At 45.6% G+C, this 24,279-nt stretch overlaps 1 protein-coding gene across 1 annotated transcript in view; it reads right to left on the reverse strand.

Moving 5' to 3' along the window:
- Positions 1–24,279, reverse strand: part of PARG (poly(ADP-ribose) glycohydrolase) — a 120,640-nt gene that overhangs the window by 5,338 nt on the left and 91,023 nt on the right. The window contains exons 14-16 of the mRNA XM_060241053.1: positions 13,125–13,203; positions 10,850–10,958; positions 2,892–2,997 (exon numbers count right to left, since the gene is read on the reverse strand). Of these exons, the coding sequence (XP_060097036.1) occupies positions 2,892–2,997; positions 10,850–10,958; positions 13,125–13,203 (294 nt within the window). The remainder of the gene's footprint in view (positions 1–2,891; positions 2,998–10,849; positions 10,959–13,124; positions 13,204–24,279) is intronic.

Consider the following 24,279-nt stretch of genomic DNA (forward strand, 5'->3'; position numbering starts at 1 on the left):
CTCTCTTACACACATGCGCAGGTGTGGTGTGTGATAAAAGGAAGGGGCACGTTGGAATAAGGGTAAAGGAGAATTATAAGGAAATTATTTTGGCTCTGGTACCTTGTGTTCCATTTTACAGTACGTTTGGCCCGGCCCAACAAAGTGACATTTATGGGGCCCTCACAAGAAATGAGTCCCCAAACTGAAATTAAATCCCTCCTCTTCCTGAATCGCTGTATTTCCTCTCTGCTCCTTCCTGATGGGCTGACACAGCAGGAAGGGAAAATGGCTCATTTTCCACCATGCAGACCCATGGGGACAAACAGTGCAATTGCCTGGAGAGAAGAAAACGGCAGCCAGTTTTCCCCTTTGCTGACTATGGCATGGCCGTCCTCTTCCTGCCTTCGACCGAACGACCCATTACCTCGGCCTTTGTTTTCCTTGCTCCCGGGGAAAGATTTTATGAAAACAAAAGGTCATGTTGTCCATTTTAATTATGTGGGATTTTAGCTGACATAAAATAAAAAGGCGGCCAATGGGTCACCACTGTGTTTCCGGTTTATGGACTTCTCCCTGAATATGATATTCACCATTCCATTGCCAGTCCTTATAAGTGAATGTTAGTCTCCTTTCTAATTATTAAGCAGAAAAGGGGGCAGTCTTCACTAAGAGAGTGCCCTTTCTGTGGAATTTCTTTTTTAAGTACAGCCATTCACTGCTCCACTTGGAGTAACAGTCACAGTTCAAATTGATTGCTGTAAGAAAATGTACTGTTGAACCAAAGGACTCTTGGAAGCCCACTGCTAAATTACGAAGGGCCTTCATGATCTATCAGATCAATCTCCACTAAGGCCTGGTGTTTTAATCAAACTACAAAACCAGCCTCAGAATTTGTTAAAGCTTCAGTATATTGGTTTTTACGAAACTGGAATGAGACTTTTAACCCAGTTCAGCAGTGACACCGTTGATAAGCGACAACATGAGCCCCTCCTAAAAAGTGAGCACTGGGTTGGATCCAGCCAGCTTTATCACTCCATCTTACTCTGTTCCCTTTCTCACTGGAGCCCCTGTCAGTCTGGTGTAGGGATTTGGTGTAGTGATTAAAGCAAAGCAAAGCAAAGCAAAGCAAATTTTATTTTTATATCCCGCCCTCCCCCACCAGAAGGGGGGAAGAGCCAGTTTGGTGTAGTGGTTAAGTGTGCGGACTCTTATCTGGGAGAACCAGGTTTGATTCCCCACTCCTCCACTTGCAGGTGCTGGAATGGCCTTGGGTTAGCCATAGCTCTCGTAGGAGTTGTCCTTAAAAGAGCAGCTGCTGTGAGAGCCCTCTCAGCCCCACCCACCTCACAGGGTGTCTTTTGTGGGGGGAGAAGGTATAGGAGATTGTAAGCCACTCTGAGTCTCTGATTCAGAGAGAAGGGCGAGGTATAAATCTGCAGTCATCTTCTTAAGTCTACAGTCTTCCCACATGGCTTCTGCCCCAACAGGTCCCATAATTCCCTAGCATAGCATTTTTGGTGCTTCCTCTCTTTTTCACCAGCAGAACAGTTGGTTTGACTCCAACCCAACAGATTTACTCTGCTACAGCACGGGAGGAAATACCAGTAAACTACGACAGAAATGTTCCTTGTGTGCCCTAGCTATGCTAGGGAGAAATACAAACATGAGAATTGTCAAAAGGGTAAATTATGGTTGGAGAAGTCTTTGAATGATCACATGGAGAACACAGAGATGTTAGTAGATGCAGGGCTTTTTTTGTAGCAGGAACTCCTTTGCATATTAGGCCACACACCCCTGATGTAGCCAGTCCTCCAAGAGCTTGCAGGGCTCTTAGTACAGGGTCTACTGTAAGCTCCAGGAGGACTGGCTATATTAGGGGTGTGTTACCCAATATGCAAAGGAGTTTCTGCTACAAAAAAAAGTCCTGAGCAGATGGCATTTCAGTCTCTTCTAAAGAGAGTTCAACTATGGTGAGTTGAAAATGCCAGGTTTATGAAGCTTACTTTGAACAAGTCAATAACTAAATAACATAATGGACTAAAGAAGAAGAAGAATTGCAGATTTATATCCCGCCCTTCTCTCTGAATCAGAGACTCAGAGCGGCTTCCAATCTCTTTGGTAACACAATCATCATGGACTAACCATGATCTGATTCCAACAACAGCCTGGAAATCAGTGCCTGTAGGAAGCAAGGATTCTGACAGCCACTACAAGCACTCGTAGTCAGAGAAGCCCCCTTCCAACCTTCTCCTTTGCTTCCCAAGCCGGTTTGGTGTCATGGTTAAGTGGGCAGACTCTTATCTGGGAGAACCAGGTTTGATTCCCCACTCCTCCACTTGCAGCTGCTGGAAGGGCCTTGGGTCAGCCACAGCTTTCGTAGGAGTTGTCCTTGAAAGGGCAGCTGCTGTAAGAGCTCTCTCAGCCCCACCCACCTCACAGGGTGTCTGTTGTGGGGGAGGGAGTTAAAGGAGATTGTGAGCCGTTCTGAGACTCTGTCCTTGAAAGGGCAGCTGCTGTGAGAGCCCTCTCCAGCCCCACCCACCTCACAGGGTGTCTGTTGCGGGGGAGGAAGACAAAGGAGATTGTGAGCCGCTGAGTCTCTGATCAGAGAGAAGAGCGGGGTATAAATCTGCAGTCTTCTTTCCGTGCAATGAGAGACACGGCCATGACTGTTTGCCCAACTCGCCCCAACACCAGCCCGTTGCTGCTCCAGGCACGGAACAAGGAAGCTGCCATTGGCTGTTTCCTCTCCTTGTGCTCTCAGCAGCTCTTGCCTGCAGCCGAAAGAGAAGAGGAAAGTGGCCACTGCGTGAGAGGACAAGGAAGGAAAGAAGCCGCAAATGACTGCCTGGGTTTCCCCATTCTACTTAGAGCTGAATGTTAGACCCCTTGAGCAGAACCAGGCTCACCTTTCAACCTGGAATCACCTCCGAAGGCACCACATCCCCAGTTTCCTGTGGCTATTGCTGAAAGATGATGCGGCGGGACACCAGGCCGGGAGAAGCCGCAGTATGCCTGAAGACAGAAAAGCAGCGCATTACCCCACTGCAACTTGGATTTCTCAAGTTAAATTTTTTTAAAAAAAAATTGAGACAGTGAACTAGTGTAAGGAACGACAATGTCTGTGAAACTATGAAATCCTTCTTTCTGTGCTGTACACCCACTGGAAGAGCCCCGTGGCGCAGAGTGGTAAAGCTGCAGTACTGCAGACAAACTCTCTGCTCACAACCTGAGTTCGATCCCGGTGGAAGCTGGGTTTAGGTAGCCGGCTCCAGGTCGACTCAGCCTTCCATCCTTCCAAGGTTGGTAAAACAAGTACCCAGCTTGCTGTGGGGAAAGTGTAGATGACTGGGGAAGGCAATGGCAAACCACCCTGTAAAGTCTTCCGCAAAAACATCGTGATGCGATGTCACCCCAGAGTCGGAAACGACTGGTGCTTGCAAAGAGGACTACCTTTACTTTTACCTTACACCCATTGGGCATTTCCTTTCTGACCCCACCCCCCATGGCTCCGACTGATGGAATCTATCCAAACCAAAACCTAACCCTAATTCTCCTACATACCATATTTTCCACCCACCCACCCTGCAGTTTTCCCTTTGACACCTCAGTCCTTGAAACCTCAATTTCAGAAGGAAAAACTCACATATAACCAGTGCTGTATAAATACTGTTGATTTGGAATAATTTGCTTTGGCTGCAGGATTTGCGTTTCCCCAGCACACACCCAGTTGTCTTGGTACCAAATACATGTGCTCCTGAAATGCGTTCTGCTAAATGTGCAATTCTTTCCGAAGAGTAAGCCCCACTGAATAAAACGGAACTACTTCCAAGCAGCTGCTTAGGATTGTTATAAGGGAAGGAAAGGTAAAAGACCACACTGCAACTCTCTATCCTTTACCAAGAATCATTTTCATGACTAGTTATGTGAAACACAGTTCACTGGCACCTTTAAGACCAACAAAGACTTATTTATAAGCTTTCGTGTGCAAGCACGCTTCTTCAGAGACAGCGAAACAAGGTGGGGTGGGGTTAGCTTCTGGGAAGGGCTAGTGAAGAGTCAAGATACGTAAGTAACTGGACAATTATAGCTGAGAATGAGTTAGACCGGTTGGTAAAGATTTGTGAATGGCAACAAATACAAAGAAAAGAGTTAACAAAAGGGAGAACTGAGTTTGAGTTTACAGTTATGTGTAAACCAATGAGCATTCTGACAGGTTTACTGCTGCCAATAGAAGAAATTGGATTTATATCCTGCCCTATACTCTGAATCTTAGCGTGGTCACAATCTCCTTTACCTTCCCCCCCACCCAACAACAGACACCCTGCGAAGTGGGTGGAGCTGAGAGAGCTCTTACAGCAGCTGCTCTTTCAAGGACAACTCCTACGAGAGCTATGGCTGACCCAAGGCCATTCCAGCAGGTGCAAGTGGAGGAGTGGGGAATCAAACTCGGTTCTCCCAGATAAGAGTCCACATACTTAACCACTACACCAAACTGAGCAACGATGTGAAGCAGGAGGGGGGGGCGGAATACGCAACTTAGGGACTACATGCCTTGCCTTGCGTTATACTACATGATATCAAGAGAGAGAGAGAGAAAGTCAGAGTGACCCTGTATTTGCTTCTTCTGCTCTGTTTTATGAACATCCAAAGCTACTCCTGAGTCAAGCCACTGGTCCACCTACAGCCTGCTATAACAGGCAGCAGCTCCCTTGTGCCTTGAGCATGGGACTTCTGGAGACCTAAGGAGTCCAGTGGCACCGTTAAGACCAACAAAGTTTTATTCAGAATGTAAGCTTTCATATGCATGCCTACTTCTTTAGACGAGGGAATGGGGTACAAGTGAGCAGAACTACATATAGCTGGTGGGTACTGTTAAGTGGGTAGGGCCATCTAGTCCAACCCCCTGCATTGTGCAAGGGGTTGGACTCGATGACCCTGAAGGACCCTTCCAACTCTATCATTCTATGCTTCCATGATTCTAAGAATGTAAAGTGATACAAAGTTAGGATCTAATGGCAAAACAGTGTAATAAACAAAATGAAAGACCATTTTGGACTGGATAGTATTTGCGTGGGAAACCAAAGCTAATAAAAGTTGCCTGTTAATTGCTCTTGCAAGTCTAAAACAAAAGTAACATGTATTTTCTAGTGACGTTCTCGTCCACCTAATTTACTTTTTAACATGTAACATAAATTATGAACATCATTCTATACATTATGAACATCATTATTCTAGTTTGCCATTAGGAAAAAAAGAATACATTAAAATATAGTGAAAATGGGTTAAGCAGGGCTTTTTTTTTTAGCAGAAATGCAGTTCTGGTTGGCTTGGTGTCAGGGGGTGTGGCCTAATATGCAAATGAATCCTGCTAGGCTTTTTCTACAAAAGAAGTCCTGCACGAAACAATGGTGACACCAGGGGGTGTGGCCTAATATGCAAATGAGTCCCTGCTGGGCTTTTTCTACCAAAAAAAGCCCTGGGGTTAAGTATATGTACTGAGATAAAGAGCGCCAATACCCCTGGCCTGTTGCTGAAGATCCTGTAACTAGAGATGCCTGGGATCTTATCCACACACTGGGGCCCTTTGTTCACTTAGAATTTTTCATCAGAGAACACCACAAAGCTTCGGCCCCTTGTAAATACCAAACAGAGGAACACACCTGATTCCAGAGAAGGAATAAAGCGTACTCAACAGCACTCTGCAACACTTAATACCATTTTAGTATCATTTTAAAACAAAAATTGCTCATACGGCTGCCCCCCTTCCGTTTGTGATTGTCTTTAAGCTCAAGTGGGTTCACGCAGACCCATCCGCTGCCTTGGAGTTCTGATAAATGGCAAGTGGAATTACAAGAGCCCCCACGCTAGCAGTTTCTCAAAATCAATATGCCTAGAGATTCCTGGCCCCTTCTGTGATTTAGTATACAATTTCCCCAGATGTATCTGGTTACCTTAAGTTAATGAAAGGTAAAATGTTTCACTCAGCGCCTGCCTCAGGTACAAAACACTGCTTAAGAACTTACAGGTTAAAAGAGGAAGATCTTTAGAGCGGCAGAAAAATGGACAAAAATCTATCAAGGTAGATGCAAACCACTAGATGCAAACTGACACAAATATTTCAGGTCTCATCTCAGATGCCTGGAGTTAAGATGCTTTAGTCTGCCATGAAGCTGTCAGTGCAGTTTGCTAAATTTACTTACTGCCTTTGCAGAGTTTAATTTGTGGCCATCCATAACAATATATACTACTTTTCAATATGAAGCTCTAACTCTTATTAGTTTCTCTAAAAATTCAAAATTGGCCTTAAATCATTCTGAAACCCTAATCTTAAAAGATCTCTCTTTCTTGGATGGAAAATGATTTAAGAAGTTCAAGGCGTACTAAACTGAATGGCAAGATCAGGCCCATGGAAATAGGAGGCACCGCACCCCTTTCCAGATTATCGAGCAGATTAATATATCAGCTACGAAGAAGCACTCTGAACCTTTGCAAATCGAAGAGCTGCGTTTACTGAAAACAGCTGCCTAGGATCCCCGAGGAATCAACGGAACCAAAAATACAGTCTGTTATTCAGTAAGATATCACAGAATTTGATTTAACAGGAACATGCATACAACAAAATGCATTTTCCAGATTACTGTCTTTAAAGGGTTTTTAAAGAGGGTATTCCTATCATGGATTCATCCAACCCATTTTTAAGAGAGAAGCCACAGCTCCTGCTAACAATCCACGACATGCACTAACATCACAAGTTCAGTAAGTGAAATTTTTGCAGCTTGGCTCAAACACTGGTCTTCAGCCGCTGGGGGTGGGGGGTGGGGCTGGGGCTCAGTGGTAGAGCACCTGCTTTGCACGCAGCAGTCCCAGATTCAATCCCCACCATCCCCAGCTCACAAGACCAGACAGGAGGTGATGTGAAAGACCTCTCCCTGAGACCTTGGAGACGCCGCCAGTCTCAGCAGGCAGGGCTGATCTTGATGGAACAGTGGTCCGATTCAGCATGAAGCAGCTTCATAAATCACAATGGAATCTTGGGTAGGTTGGCTCCAATAACCTCAGCATTTTATTTATTTTTTCATCTCTTCAGAATTCCTTTTTAATTTCAGGGAAAAAATGGGTTTTTTTGAAAGAGGGGAAGATGCATGCATATGCAAAAACTTATGAGAGTGGCCACTGCAGTAGGTATGGGTTAAAAGTGAGCCTTACATCTGAAAATATTAAGGACTACTGAGCTAACGTATGAAGGTCATGAAGTTGCCTTCATGCTGGACCTTTTCTACAGTAATGCTAAAAAAAGGTAAAGGTGGTCCCCTGTGCAAGCACCAGTCGTTTTTGACTCTGGGGTGAGATTGCATCACAGCGTTTTCACGGCAGACCTTTTACGGGGTGGCTTGCCATTGCCTTCCCCAGTCATCTACACTTTCCCCCCAGCAAGCTGGGTACTCATTTTACCAACCTCGGAAGGATGGAAGGCTGAGTCAACCCCGAGCCGGCTACCTGAACCAGCAGAGGGCTCCAACTGCAGTACTGCAGCTTTACCACTCTGCACCACGGGGCTCTTGTTATACTGCATTGTTATCGGTGGCAGAAAGAGCTGTCAAATTTCTGTCAACTCATGGTGACCCTGTAGAATTTTCAAACCAAGAGATGAGCAGAGGTGGTTGATGGACAAGATGGCAACGCTTCTATTTCAGTTTGAGGCTCATAGCCCAACACAATGTTTTGCTTCTAAGCCAAAACAGCTCTCTGCTAAGAAGTTAAAAATATAGCATGCTGCTTGAGCTAACAGATAGCAGCAAAATGCCTTCATAAATGTCTAACAAAACAAAAAAACGTGGGAACAGTGGGCCCAAACATCTTAAGCCGGGCAAATGTCTAGTAGCGAAGACGAGAGCTGAGTTTGATAAACACAACTCAAGGCTTAGAAAAATAACTTGAGGATTAGGATTTTCAGGGCAAGAGATGAACAGAGGTAGTTTGCCATTGCCTGCTTCTGAGTAGCAACCACGGACTCCCATCCAAGCACTAACCGAGAACCGGCCTAGAGTGATTTTATTATTTACTGCATTATACCTGTTTTTGTTGCATTGTTTTTAGCTGTGTTTACAAAGAAGGGATTACAAAGAAGGGAAACAAGGAAATACACGGATGACAGAGAATGACACTGCAGATAGGGAAAAAATTGTTAGCTCAAATCAACTGAAACATTTATCATTTTGTTTCTCAATGGAAAACCCCTCAATATCCCTCAATATAAAACCCCTCAATATCCCTCAATATAAAACCCCTCAATATCCCTTAATATAAAACCCCTCAATATCCCTCAATATAAAACCCCTCAATATCCCTCCTAATGGTAAACTTGATGGTCCTGTTCCTATCAGGAGGGCAACAAAATGGGGCCATAGACAGAAAATGAAGAGGTTTAAGCATATTCCCTGGATTTCCCAGATAGGCAGAAAAATAACTGCTGGTAAATTAAGTCACCCACTACCTGACACTTCCATGCAAACTACCTGCTTCTTCCCTGCACACCAGGATGCTACAAATTTTTAAGTCAAGAGAATCTGGGGGTGGGGGGTGGTTGATTAGACTTGGCGGTCTCCAGTCCTAGTTAATAATCCCCTAAGGATTACTGAGGAGGGAGGGTAGCAGGGTATAGCCTGATCTCATTAGATGTTGGAAGCTAAACAGGATTTGTACTTGGAAGGGAGACCACCAAGGAAGACACTGCCAAGGAAAGTACTGGCAAATCACCTTGGCGTCTCACTTGCCTCAAAAGCCCCTTGCTGGGGTTGCCATAAGTGGTTGCAACTTGATGGCACTTATACACATAAGGACCCCTGAAACTGCAATGGAGGTAGAGCACCCAACAGGTCACAGAATTCTAAAGTACAGCATAAAGTTATTGTTGGGAGATACACATCCCAATTCCCCGCCATAACAAATAATCCTTTCACCCATGGGTGTGTGTGTGTGGGAGGGAGTGGGGAGGTTAAAAATTAGCTCCTCTTTATGCTCAGTTAAGATTTAAGGGCTGATAAATTCTTCCTGCTTGGTAAGGCTACAGGACAATGCAGCTACACTGGTAGATTTCTGAGGATCAGGGCTAAGTTAGTAGGAAACTAACTGGTGCTGGAGGTCAGAAGCTTCATGCTAATGGAAAAGGGGATTTCCCAACTACATCCCCCCCAATATTTTCTCACAAGCCTCCAAATGGTTGGAAGACAACCAAAGAAGACGGGGGCTGCTACGCAGAAGGTGGCAATTGCAAGCAACCTCTGCTCATCACTTGCCTTGAAAACCCCACAATGTGACACTTCATAGGGTTGCCAAGAGTCAGCTGCAACTCAATGCCACACTTTACCTCTAATCCATCAATTAATCAATTTTATTTGTCTGCAAAATTTGTACCCTGTCCATACAAGGGCTACCAAGGTGGTTGTCAATTTAAAATGCACATAAAACACCCCCCCACACACATTTTAAAACCACCAAAATCCCCATCATTAAAACACTTGAAAATAGTTAAAATACAGGCAAAACCTCAAAACAACAATTAAAATACTGATTAGAAAGGAAGGATCATTGAGGTAATGCCAAATGAAACAAAAAAGTCTTCATTTGCTGGCAGAAGACAGAAGAAGAAGGGAAGAGACATATCTCCCAGAGGAAAGAATTCAAGAGCTTTGGTGCCATGATCAAAAAGGCCCTTCTCCTGGGCTGCCACTTGCCTAATCTCAGAGGGTGGAGGCACCTGAAAATAACCGTAATGGTCATCTTTTAATAATCCCAAACAATGCTATTTTTTAAAAAAACAACAAATAACAGAAAGCCCTGGTCTGTAAATACAACTGGAACCGGTGTTAAGATAAGCAATATAAGATAACCACCGGAAGCAATAAAACTTTCAAGCCAAGCGTGTAAATATGCGTTTTTAGTGAAGTTAAACAAAACCCCCCCCAAGGAACACTGAACATTCTTGAAATTTTTCCCACAAAGTCTCTCAACAGTCACAAAGAATGATAGCCTCTTCAAATAGGACTTAATGAAGACGTGGGTGAAGTCTTTAATTTCTTAGTGTTCCACTCGTGATGGAGTGGAGCCACAGCTCTACTCTTTACAACATGGATCCACACATGCTTTAATTTGCTGCTACTAGCTCTACCTCAAATTAGAGCATGCGTAGATCCATATTGTAAAGAGTAGAGCTGTGGCTCCATGTAACGTCAGGAGAAAGAGGCTGAGGAAGAACTAACTATTGAAACCGTGAGGAGTCCTTTTAAAAGCGGTTCCTTATTCTCTCCGCACCATCACGAGTGGAACACTAAGAAATTAAAGACTTCACCCACGTCTTCATTAAGTCCTATTTGAAGAGGCTATCATTTTTTGTGACTGTTGAGAGACTTTGTGGGGAAAATTTCAAGAATCTTTAGTGTTCCTTAGTTCTGTTTTTGTTTAACTTCACTAAAAACGCATATTTACACGCTTGCCGTGAAAGTTTTATTGCTTCCGGTGGCTATGTTATATTGCTGGTCGGTATAATTGCTTTGCATCCAGTTCTGCAGATATTTGGATTACGTTTTCAAACATACACCAGGTTTATTCTTCTCAATGAAAGGGAGCACGTCAGGAGGGAACCACTTACCAACTAGATTTAAAAGTGGCAAGCTTCGATTTTAATCTTAACGGCTGTAAAATATGAATAGCACCTTGCGTCAACTGACATCGCAATTAAGCAGGAAGTCTCAAGGAGTTGTTGACACTGCAAAAATTATTGGACAGCACCACTCAAACGCTAATGAAATGGCGGCAAATAAATGATGGGCTTTTAGGCTACAGGATGGATTAAGGAGTTACTGGCCTTGTTGAGCTCTCTTCTAATTTTCTCGGGCGCAAACTGATCAAGGAAACGTCTGAAATGAAATGCGTCTATGGCCACAATTTCAGTGCAGCGCCTCTGCCATTCATCCCTACAGTGAGAACGAGGGAGAGGAGGGGAGGGGAAAAAAAGGAGACAGACAGTAAAATTAACTGTGATAACATTGCTCACATAAAACAAGCTTGAAAATACGTCCCTCTCTCAAGGGCTTTGGCAACGGAGAAACCGGCAGAAATAATGTCGGGGAAATGCAACGCTGCAATACATCATGGGTGAACTGGGTCAAGGGGGCAGGGGGAGAGACAGACATGACGTCTCCCACAGATCTGCAAATAACATTCGTAACACAGTGTGAATGTCACAGCCCAAATGTTGAGTAATGGGTGAGGTATGATACAACAATAAGTGCCTCGGGAAGCATAAAAAAAAATATAAAAATTATTTTTCATTTGATGAGCTCCTCTAATAAATCCGGCACAGTTTAAATGTTTTGAGAACAGTCACTTTCTTTTAGGTTTTCTGCACCGAAATCATATCCACTCACTTTCTGTCCCAATATCAAGTCCTTGGGGGTCAAATATTCTGTATTAACTCTTTGTGTATACTGGTCTCTCTCTCTCTCTCTCACGAGACAATCTTATACAGGGTTAGCCATTCACACATACTGCCCAAATATACTGTGGCAAGAATTATTTAGTCAATTCTAGGGAGAATTTCCAACTGGGAGTAGAAATGTCTTCCTAAGTGCCAGGGTCACACTCTGTGTATTTTAAAGGATACATTTATTCCACTATCCTTTGAATATTTTTAAGGATACTATTTTCAACAATAAAAAAGGAAAGTATAGTATCAGTGCAACAATATCAAACAGCAGCATCAAAAGCAGTGAATATCAAGGCAATGTATTTCAACAGTTTATCCAGTTCCAAAAGCCCCAGAAAAGATAAGCCTTAATATCATGCCCAAAGGGAGAAAGCCAAACAAACGTAGCGAGGCAGGGAGTCCCATAATCTGGGGAAACTGGGAAGAAGGCCCTGTCCTGCTAGGGAATGGGATGCCAGGCCACTGCTTGGTACCCCCTCAAATTTTGGGGGCAGGGCAAGGGGCAGATGGGATATTGCACAGATATCATACCCCCCTCCCCCGTATATTACCATAGACCAGGGGTGGCTAAACGGTGGCTCAGGAGCCATATGTGGCTCTTTCACACATATCGTGTGGCTTTCGAAGTCCCCACTGCCCTCATTTCCCAGCTTGGAGAAGGCATTTGTTCCTTTAAATCACCTCTCCAAGTCAAGCCAGCCAATGTCTTGGAGAATGCATTTAAAGTTGCTTTCTTTCCATCTCTCCTTCCACATCTATTTTCCTTCCTTCTTTCCAACATTTGATGTTCATGTCTTGTGGCTCTCAAACACCTGATGTTTATTCTTTGCGGCTCTTATGTTAAGCAAGTTTGGCCACCCCTGGCTGAGAGTACTGGCTGACAGGCTGATGTCATGCCTGGGATTTCACTTGGATGTGGCACTGATGTGTTACAGATCAACATTTCTGCCCCCCCCCCTCCGTTTTCTCACCAGCCTAGAAGCAAGGGCAGATGGGAGGGCCCAGCTGGTGGAAAAAATCTCCCAGATGCGGGTAAAATGGCATGCCTGGTTCCACTAACCTCATACCTGATCATGCAGGCTCTCAAAACAGAATACTGCCTATCGATATCAATCCTAAGGCAGGTTTGCAAGGGTGGAAGCATTTCCCATGGTGCCTAATTCTGATACTTGTTTCACATGTACTCCTTGTCTCAGAGATAGGCCATATATAAACGTTCTCTTGACACCCCAAGCATGGATCAATAACACTCTCGCGTCTTGCTTGTGCCTCTGCACCTGGAACTGTTCTCTAAGCTGGGAACCTCAGCCTCAAGGTGTGAAAGAAAAAACCCCCAGAATGCACAGAGTCCTCTGGCACCACTGTGGCTGCTACGAAGAACAGGGAGGAGGGGAGCCCAGTTGCAGTAACCTGTCACTGCATGAGCCAGGTGAGCAGAGGCGGCAGTGCTGTGGTCAGAGGGGCAGGCTCGCAAGTGGTGGTGGTGGGAATGGGACTTCCCCCTCCAAGTTTCACAAGGCCCCCAATCGTACTGCGCTGGAGTAACTCTCAAGCGGTCTGAAGCGAGCTTGCGCCAACGGGACACCCCTGAGAATCTAGTAACAAGCTGCACAAACAAAACCATCGAAGGCACCGGTGCACGTAAGAATTTTACCGTGGGGTTTCATCTTCGTGACTCCTGGCCCATCGGTATGTTTCCGCGTAGCCGGAATATTCACTGTATTGCTCTGAACCTGAAATAAATACATAAATGCATGTTTCGTGAAATGTAAGCTGGCAGTAAACATGTTCCCGAGTAAGTTCTTTTTTGCTTTGTAGAGAGGCCTCCCTCTTCTGACCACCGGTGCGGCCTTCATTAATGCTAACAGTATAGGGCAGGGGGAAGAGACAGTCACCCATGTACGGTAAGTAAAAGTAATGTAGACGGGACCCAGGCAGAGGAATCTCTGTACCAAGTCAGAGGAAGCTGTGCAAAAACACTCTCACCAAGGAGGCTGCAAAGTCAAATTGCATTATGTCAGGCAACGTCATCCTCACAGTATGCATGTAACGCAGCACTTCCAAGACATATTAAATATTTTTTTAAAAATCATAAAGCAGGTCCACAAATCTCAACCGCCGGAAATCTTTCCTTCCGCCCGGAAAAAGTGCTTTGTGGGATCCAACCCAGGGTTTGGGATTTTAAGTTTGGAGAAGCGCAAAGCCTAATCTGCTGGCCAGGATGCAATCGCAAACTATAGTCACGAACTGACGCCCGCCTTGTCAGGATGCGAGAATGTCTGTTAATTATTCCATTGCTAGTAAGCCTCATTCTCACATTCTGACATGTCACTGTTTTATGCGTCTCCCATGCTAACGCTATCCAGATCAAAGGTTTTCTCAATTTGCTAATTTTGCTATCCTGCCATTGGATTTTAACTTTGTACCGCTTTGCATTCTAAACCACTGCCCACCAGCTGTATGTAGCTCTGTTCACTGGACCTCATTCCTCGTCTAAAGAAGCACGCGTGCACACAAAAGCTTACATTCAGAATAAAACTTCGTTGGTCTTAAAGGTGCTAATGGACTCCAAAGTCTATTGCTTCAGACCCACCCACCTGGATCTACCTACATGGAAAGCCTGTGGCAGAATGCACAATACCGACCTTCGTGGGATTGACAAAGGCACCATCAGGCATTTGTGTGTTTTCGTAAGCATGTGGCCCAGAATGGTGGTGGTGTATATGTCAGGTACAGGGCTCTTTTTCTAGCAGGAACGCCTCTGCATATTAGGCCACGCTCCCTGATGTAGCCCATCATGCTGGAGCTTACAGCAGGCCCTGTACGAAGAGCCCTCTAAGCTCCTGGAGGATTGGCTACATCATGGCCTAATATGCAGAGGAGCTCCTGCTAGAAAAAGAGTCCCGGTCAGGTATAACAGGTTGCTTTTTGATGAACTTTCCAACCGGCGGTTTAGAAAACTGGTCCTCGGTTCTTAAAACGAGAGGGATGCTTGCTTGCTTTTCCTGCTGATTATTCTGAGTTCATCAGAGAGCTGCAGACGCCTGGACAGTGAACCTTCTCTGGCCTTCTACACCAGCCAAGCATGACAGCGCCCTCCCGTTGCCAGCAAATTACCATAAACGCTAACCAAGCATTTTGCTCGTCTTTTTGCCCCCATCCCTCCCCTCGCCACAATTTTGCAAAGCTTGTTTAATTCATTTTGGATCTTGACAAGCGTGTTCCGCATTGGATTTCAGCTTTTCAATATATGCTCACAGAGGGAGGTTTGTTTTTTTGTGGGGGGGGGGGAGGAGGAAGTGATAAAATATTTAACAATGGATTAAGCAATCAATTGGTCGAGTCGTTCACTGCTCAGCCCCAGTTCATAATTTCAAAATTCTTCCACCGTGGGGGAAATATTTTACAAATCAAGTGTTGATGCTTGATTTCTCAGAGGACCGGCTTTTGCAATGTTTTTCTCCCTAGCTTCCTTCTACGTGTGCAAGAGGAAATTTAGTCTTGTTCAATCACGTGCCCTTATTTAGCTGGCTAAAATACGCCATAAAAATTGCCCCACACAAAACAAACATTAGAACACATTTACCGCTATACCCCAGATAGAACCCTCCTTTAAATCCCAGGAAAGCACAAGTGAGCTGGTAGAATCACAGATTTGGAAGTGACCTCCAGGGTCATCGAGTCCAGTGCCTCCCAACCTTTTTGGCAGCAGGGACCAGTTTCGTGGAAGTCAATTTTTCCACGGACCGGTGGAGGCGGTGCTGCTGGGGTTTTTAAATGGGGGGTAGGCGAAGGTCACTGCTGCACTGCCCGTTCCAGGACCCGGGAGGTGAAAGAGGCGGTGCTTCGGAGCGAAGCCATGCTGCCTCTTTCATCTGCTCAGGTCCTGGGCGGGTGGAAGGGGCGATGGGGCTGCTCTGCCTCACTCTGAGGCTGCCTCCCCAGGTGGGCAGAAGGGGAGGTGCAGCGGCTTTGCCTCGCTCTGCAGCCCGGTTGGTAACAGGCCACGGCCCGGTACCAGTCCATAGCCCAGGGGTTGGGGACCCTTGATCTAGTCCAAGCCCCTGCACAATGCAGGGAATTCACAAACACCCCCCCCCCTTCTGCACACACACACAGTGACCCCAGTTTTATGCCCAGAAGATGGCAAAAGACCTTCAGGACCCCTGGCCAGACTGGCCTGGAGAAAAATTGCTGCCTGACCCCAAAGCAGCAAACAGCATTTCCGTGGGTGTGTAAGAAAGGGCCATGAGAACTAAGCCCTGATGCGACCCTTCCTGCCCTCATGATCTGAGTTCTCAGAACCAGTGTTGCTGTCAGCCTCTGCTTAAAAAGCTCCAAGGAAGGAGAGCTCACCACCTCCCGACCCGAGGAAGCCTGTTCCACTGAGGAATCCCTCTGTTAGGAAGTTCTTCTTAATGTCTAGCTAAAAACTCTGGGGCCACAGAAAACAACTCTACACCATCCTTTATAGGACAGCCCTTCAAGTACTTGAAGATGGTGATCCTATCACCTCTCAGTCGTTTCCTCTCCAGGCTAAAATAGAATCACAGAGTTGGAAGGGACCTCCAGGGTCATCTAGTCCACCCCCTGCACAATGCAGGAAACCCACAAACACCTCCCCCTAAATTCACAGGATCTTCATCGCTGTCAGAGGGCCATCTAGCCTCTTTTGAAAAACCTCCAAGGAAGGAGAGCCCACCACCTCCCGAGGAAGCCTGTTCCACTGAGGAACTGATCTAACAGTCAGGAAGACTCTAATGTTGAACTGGAAACGCTTTTGATTTAATTTCAATCCACAGGTTCTGGTCCTACCTTCCGGGGCCACAGAAAACAATTCCACACCATCCTCTATATGACAGCTCTTCAAATACTTGAAGATGGTGATCCTATCACCTCTCAGCCGCTTCCTCTGTAGGCTAAACATCCCCAGCTCCCACGCCCATGATTACGTGTTGCTTCCGAAGACTTTATCGGAGAGAAAAGGGGTTAGGAAATGTAGCAAAACAGCAAGCGGGAAAGTGCAGGGCCAAGGCTGTCAAAGACTGATATGGTTTGAGAGCAGAAGGAGTTTAGGGAATGCAATGAAGCACCTGGACAGAAAGGTGACTGATGAGTGGCTTAGCCAAGTGCAGCCGGGAGATCTCTGAGGAGAGCTGACTTGGCCCAGGCCTCCCTGCCCATTTCACACTCGCTTATGGTTCTTGTCAACTAACAGCAAGCAGGCGGCATTTACGGGGAAACCTCGCCTGCAGCTGGACGGAGCAAGAGAAGTCAGGAGAGCATCTGGAGATTCTGCTCAGAAGTGGAAAAGAAGGGCAGGAAGCCCATGAGTTTCACCAACTAGCTATGGCCTGCCAGGTACATCTACCAGATGAACTAACCAGGTTCATACAACAATCCAAAGCTCTAAAAAAAAGAAAAATCCATTGTTTACGATGAAGGCAGCCGATGTCTGATGAGAAAAAAATGAAGCAGAGACTTCCCGTGTCACACTTTTAGCCACAATGCTATGCCTACTAGTGGCATATTTCAATATCGGGAGAAATTCAACCTGTGCGGCAGATACTGTGATGTCACAATAGTGACTATAAGGAATATTGAATGTGACAAGAAAGGAGAAGAACAAGACGACGATGATGAAGAGGAGGAGGAGATCGGATTTATAGCCCGCCCTTCACTCAGAGGGGCTTGCAATCTCCTTTCCCTTCCACTCCCCACAAAAGATACCACGTGAGGTAGGTAGAGCTGAGAGAGCTTCGAGAGAACTGTTCTTAAGAGAACAGCTCTGAAAGAACTGTGACCGAAGTTCCCTCTAAGCTGCGGAGTCTTGCGAGCAAAAAGGGGCTATTTTTCCTGAGGCGACAAAAATGTGTGAGGTGGATGCTAGAAAACTCGGCAGGTGCATGTGGAAGAGTGGGGAATCAAACCCGGTTCTCCCAGGTTAGACTCTGCACATTTAACCACTACACCAAACTGGCTCTTTAGTATATACATTAAAATGTGCAGGCTTGCATTATGTACTTGAGAAAAAAAGTCTTAAGAAAAATGTCTGGTTTAATAAAGAGGCAGGGAATGGCCCTTTGGACGCCTTTCTTTACGGCCAGCCTCTCTAGGGACACCTTCAGATATGAGCAGGGGATACATCATTCCGACAGGCGACTGGGTAACATCTCACTTTGCCTAGTAGAGGCTGCTGTTTCTTTCTTTTTGGCTTTATCTAAATGATTTTCTTCTTCATTAGCTTTTCATGAAACTACATCTTTCAGTAAACAGAGCATAAAGACTTAATTACCAAGAAGCTCAGTGGCTTTGGTATCAGGGAAGGAAAAATCTCAGGGAGATACAGTATCTTTTTCTACCACGTGATAGGGCAACTTGAAACCATTCATACAAAAACTTCACGGTCTGTGCGGTTATGGAAGGAAAGGCTGGGCATATGTGGAGGATGGTGGATGGAAGTGAGGAAGAAACTGCCACTGTGAAGAGGGTAGTGTCCTGCAATGAAATACAACTGAGATTAACTGTTTAAGCCACTTTAATACTACAAAGCCCTTGGTGCACTGCACCCGTGACATCCCCCCAAACATATATGAATTTATTTGGAGGCACTGCTTTCTGCGGCTCTGCTATTAATTGACATTACTTTCAGGTGAGCAGCTGTGTCGGTCTGCAACAGAAGGGCAATGCAATTCCAGTAGCATGCTAGAGAGCAACGTTTTCAGGGTGTGAGCTTTCGACAGCCGAAGCTACCTTTGACAGATAGAAGCTTGCGCTCTTGAAAACTTAATACCCTGAAAATCTTGGTAGTCTCCAAAGCACTACTGGACTCAAATCTAGCTTTTCCACATAGTTTTCCTTCCTGCGCTCTGCTTGCTAACCAGCAGATCTCAGTTTCCACTCCTTCCTCTCTAGCCTATTCACTTCCAGGGGTGGAATTCTAGCAGGAGCTCCTTTGCATATCAGGCCACACACCTCTGATGTAGCCAATCCTCAAAGAGCTTCCAGGGCTCTTAGTACAGGGTCTGCTGTAAGCTCCAGGAGGATTGGCTCCATCAGGGGTGGCCTGATATGCAAAGGAGCTCCTGCTAGAATTCCACCCCTGTCCACTTTCATCATCGAAACCATTGCCTCATCTTTTAATTCCTTTTGAAACCCTTTATTTAAGAAGATATGATGATTACAAACCCATGTACATCTGTGAAATGGAGAGAGCTTTTTCCGGAAAGGGAATCTGGATTTACTCAGAAACGTGCTTCTGTCTATTAGTCCCTCATCTGCCTTTCGCAGATTTGGAAACAGACATGTCAAATGATACAGGCTTCTGGCATCTCTCAGTGAAAGCATCATGTTTCACACACAACCTTGCTGTTAGAGTTTTGCTCCTCAAACTAAAGGTGACCTAAGAAGGAGCATCAAGAAGCTAAGGGGGAAATCTGGATTAAAATTAAGAAAGTGATTGCCTTGCCTAAGGGATGCCCCCAAACATCTCAGAGCACTCAATGGGCTGCATGGTTGTCGTCCAGGTTGAAAGGATCACATCTGTAAGGACTGTCTCATAACCCGAGTCGTCATTCTTTCCTCTCAGTTGCTTTTTTCAACCATTTGCTTCTTTTTGTCAATATCTTAAAATCTGAGGATATGAACTGACATGGAGAACAACTGGAAAAAGGATTTAAAAGAGACAAAGGATACTTAAAACATCCCCAATTTACGTATGATTGTGCCAGATTTCTGGCAGCTGCCAGGAGAATTCATGGCAATTTTGTAAAGGGAGGGACTTCAAAGTTGACCGATTTTATCCTTTTTGTATATTTCAAAATTTTGGCAAAGCTCCCCTTTTTTTCAAATACTTTTATTCTACTGTAACAACCATGCCTAAATGTTTGAGTACTTTGTAAATTGGATTTGAATGGATTGGCTTCCTAAATTGGTTTTTATTGGTTATGTACCGTAATAATAAATAATCTGAATCTGGATACTTAAAACAGTAACATTTAAACACAATAAAAAATACAAGCAGAAACGTGTCAAAGGATTCTGCAGAATATACTGAGGCCAATAAGGGGACAAGAATGGAGACAAGCAAATGGTATGCACAGATTCTTTCCTCTTGGGAGAGTACACAGGAGGAGAGAGGTTCTGCTTGCCATATGTGGAAGTCTCTGGGGCTTCATTAATCTAAATACATACATACATATATATATTTAAAGCAACAGATTTGGTTACAGGGCCAAACCTTCCACCATGAAATGTATATTTATACCTAAGAGAAATGACCTCTTGCTTTGATTGCTAGGGATAAATAAGAAAGGATATCCCTGCTGTGGCTGAATATAAACTGCCACATCTCTCTCCCCCCTGCCAACGCAACCCAAGATACCTGAAGAACAACAGGACAAGTACAAATGCCTGGGGGAAACCAGAGTTTGTTAGCATCAAAGGTGGATAATTCATGTGTAGCCTGTGGAGTCTTGCTGGGATCCTGAGAACTACAGCTTTCATTGCAAAAATTAAAGCTCCTGGACATTCTGATTTGCTTTTTATTTAAATTAAATTTTACACAGGATTGTGGAAATACATGAAACTGTCCACAAAAAAGCTGTCCCAAAAATAGGGGAAAAGCAGGGTCTGGGAGACTCAGGTTCGAATCCTTACTCTTTTATGGAAGCTTGCTGGGTGACCCTGGGCAAGTCACACCTTCTCAGCCTAACCTACCTCACAGGATTATTGTGAGGATAAAATGGAGGAAGAGGAAGAAGATATTGGATTTATATCCTGTCCTCCACTCCAAATCTCAGAGTGTCTCACAATCTCCTTTATCTTCCTCCCCGACAATAAACACCTAGTGAAGTGGGTGGGGCTGAGAGGGCTCTCACAGCACCTGCCCTTTCAAGGACCTCTGCCAGAGCTATGGCTGATGCAAGGCCATTCCAGCAGCTGCAAGTGGAGGAGTGGGGAATCAAACCTGGTCCACACACTTAACCACTACACCAAACTGGCTGAACAATGGAGAACAATGTAAGTTGCTTTGAGCCCCCACTGGGGACAACGGCAGGGTATAAATGAAATAAATAAACAGAAATCCTTAAAGGGCCACTGAGACCATTTAAAAAATGTGATGGAAGAATCCTACACAATTAGGAAATAGAAAGGACAGCACAGTACACAATGTAGGTTTCTTTTTCATTTGGGAGATAACAGAATACTGCAGAGGAAGTGAGGTGCGTCCACATGATGGCAATTTAAGATCCATATAAAACAGAGAAAAAAATCGTTCACAAATCTAAAATGAAATTAACTGCAGCCCCAAGATGATCAATCAAGTTCTTCTAAAAGTAAAATGGAGGAGAGGAGAGGGAAATGATGCAAGCCACTTTGAGTTCCCACTGGGGAGAAAGGTGAGGTATAAATGATGTATATATATATATATATATATATATATATATATATATATATATATATAAACAACACACACAACAATACCACAAAGCAAAATATTGACACAAAGACAGAAGCTGAACCCTACAGTCCTCAACATTCCTTCTGACTTCTTGTTAAGTTGGGAAAAAGCCTCTGCTCGAGCTTCTCTACAAGCCCGGTTTCATATTTGCTACCATAATGGTCTAGAGCAGATGCTGGACAATTGCAACAAATCTAATTCCTTTCCAATTTCTCCGTCTCTTCTGCAAATTTCAGCAGCACAATTACATCCATTAGGCTGGCCGAGTCAAGACGCATCATCTGAAGAATGTCATTTATCAGACAGATAGCTGCACACGGGAGAGGCCTGACTAAGCGCGGGGATGGAAGAGAGCCAAGGATCAAATGAGGATGATGAAATGGATGTTTCCATTAAGGGAACAGAGTGCTCCCCATCACGCAGATTAATTAGAGAACACAGTAATAAAGGAAAGTGCACTGGGGAGGGAGGAGAGAAAGCTGAGCAAAAATGCCACCCTTATTTGTTGGACGGCTCTCCTCCCATCCCAGAAACAAAGGAATCCACTTTGGAAGAATGACTTGGAAGCTTCGAAAACCCCCTCTGGCTCTGCCTCTGGAACAGATTACAAGCACTTCCTCTCTTCTCTTCTTTTTCAGAATCTCAACAGAGCACACGGCAACCAGCTGAGCTCTGGCCACTCCTAAGGCCCACCAGGGCTTACACCCCTCTGGAGCAGTGGTCCCCAACCCTTTTGGCACCAGGGACCGGTTTCGTGGAAGACAATTTTTCCACGGACAGAGGCGGGGGTGGGGCGATGGTTTTGGGATAATACAATTGTACACTTTATTTCTATTAGTTTGGCGTGGTGGTTAAGTGTGCAGACTCTTATCTGGAGAACCGGGTTTGATTCCCCACTCCTCCACTTGCAGCTTCTGGAATGGCCTCGGGTTGGCCGTAGCTCTCGCAGAGCTGTCCTTGAAAAGGCAGCTTCTGGGGAGAGCTCTCTCAGTCCCACCCACCTCACAGGGTGCCTGTTGTGGGGGAGGAAGGGAAAGGAGATTGTGAGCCGCTCTGAGACTCTTCGGAGTGGAGGGCGGGATATAAATCCAGTATCTTCATCTACCTCACAGGGTGCCTGTTGTGGGGGAGGAAGGGAAAGGAGATTGTGAGCCGCTCTGAGACTCTTCGGAGTGGAGGGCGGGATATAAATCCAGTATCTTCATCTACCTCACAGGGTGTCTGTTGTGGGGGAGGAAGGGAAAGGAGATTGTGAGCCGCTCTGAGACTCTTCGGAGTGGAGGGCGGGATATAAATCCAGTATCTTCATCTACCTCACAGGGTGCCTGTTGTGGGGGAGGAAGGGAAAGGAGATTGTGAGCCGCTCTGAGACTCTTCGGAGTGGAGGGCGGGATATAAATCCAGTATCTTCATCTACCTCACAGGGTGCCTGTTGTGGGGGAGGAAGGGAAAGGAGATTGTGAGCCGCTCTGAGACTCTTCGGAGTGGAGGGCGGGATATAAATCCAGTATCTTCATCTACCTCACAGGGTGTCTGTTGTGGGGGAGGAAGGGAAAGGAGATTGTGAGCCGCTCTGAGACTCTTCGGAGTGGAGGGCGGGATATAAATCCAGTATCTTCATCTACCTCACAGGGTGTCTGTTGTGGGGGAGGAAGGGAAAAGAGATTGTGAGCCACTCTGAGACTGACTCTTCGGAGTGGAGGGCGGGATATAAATCCAGTATCTTCATCTACCTCACAGGGGTGTCTGTTGTGGGGGAGGAAGAGAAAGGAGATTGTGAGCTACTCTGAGGCTCTGAAATTCGGAGTTGAGGGCAGGGTATAAATCCAATGTCTTTTTCTACTTATTATTATTACATTGTAATATATAATGAAATAATTTATACTAATGGCCTGGTTGCTAACAGGCCACAGGCTGATATTGGTCCATGGCCTGAGGGTTGGGGACCCCTGCTCTAGAGCTACTCTCTGCTGTGGTTGCAGAGAATGATTCCCATAGGGTATAATGGGGAATTGATCCATTGGTATCTTGGGCTCTAGGGGAGCTGTTTTTTGAACCAAATTTTTCAGCATAACTTCTGGTGACTCTCCTCCCCATGTTTCAAAAAGATTGGACCAGGGAGTCCAATTCTATGAGCCTCCAAAGGAGGTGCCCCTATCCTTCATTATTCCAAATGGAGGGAAGGCATTTAAAAGGAGCGTGGTCCCTTTGAATGTGATGGCCAGAACTCCCTTCGGAGTTCAATCATGCTACCACACCCTTGCTCCTGGCTCCACCCCCAATGTCTAGGGGGGGGGGGGGGGGGCTCCCCACGAGGGGGGCAGGGGGGGGGGCTATAGTGCTCCACCAAAAGGGGCAATACCATAGTGATACGACCCTCCTTTTGAGCCACTGTTCAATATTCCCTTGCATAAGCAGACTCAGTCACTGCTTTTCAGATCGTGTATCCTCCAAACCTCACACCTGTTTAAGCCAGCATGAATACAGCTAGGACAGCTTAGACAACTGACATCCTGAATCTTTACTCCTCTTGACTACCGATGTTACTTCCCTCCACTTGCTGAGATGCAATTTCATTTCAGTTCTACTTCATGTTTACCCCTCACCCACGTGGCCCAGGCTGGCCCAATGGGTCAATCTCAAGAAGTTCAGTAGGGCTGGCTCTGGCTAGCATTTGGATGGGAGCCTCCAAGGAAGTCAGGGATCGCTGTGCAGAGGCAGGCACCTCTGTCCATCTCTTCCCTTGAAAGCCCTTTGGGGGTGCCATGATGGCTACGACGTGATAGCACCTTCCATCACCAATTGCTCTGAAAACTTCACCTGGACAGAATGAGATGAGTGGCATGGGACCCCCATGAGAGCACATATACCACCTGTGCTCTACTGGCTGCACTGGCTACAGATTGAGCACCAAATCAGGTTCATGGCTCCAATACTTACTTTTAAAGCCTGAAGCCAGGGTGTCAAACATGCAGCCCAAGGACCGAATCAGGCCCCAGAGGGCTCCTATCAGGCCCCTGAGCAACTGGCTGTTATTTGCTTCCTTCTGCATCACAGCTTGCTTTGCAGGCTTGCTCAATTGCACAGGAGCTACAGAGCAAAACCTGTATTTTCTCCATTGGCTGAGGCTCCTTCCTTGGGGATGAAGGCGGGGAGAGGGAGAGAGCTTGCTTGCCAGACACAGCAAGTTACTGAGCCAAGCCTCCTCTTACCTTCTATTGGCTGAGGCTCCTCCCCCTCCTGGTCCCCTGGGGAAGGGAGGGAAAGAGGTCAGAGCTTCCTTTTGCCCAATTCCCTGGATCCCATGGGGAAAATACAAAGAAAGCACCTTTAAAAGACCAACGAG

Source organism: Heteronotia binoei, chromosome 6, assembly GCF_032191835.1.
Source record: "Heteronotia binoei isolate CCM8104 ecotype False Entrance Well chromosome 6, APGP_CSIRO_Hbin_v1, whole genome shotgun sequence".
In the NCBI taxonomy this organism is placed as follows: Eukaryota; Metazoa; Chordata; class Lepidosauria; order Squamata; family Gekkonidae; genus Heteronotia; species Heteronotia binoei.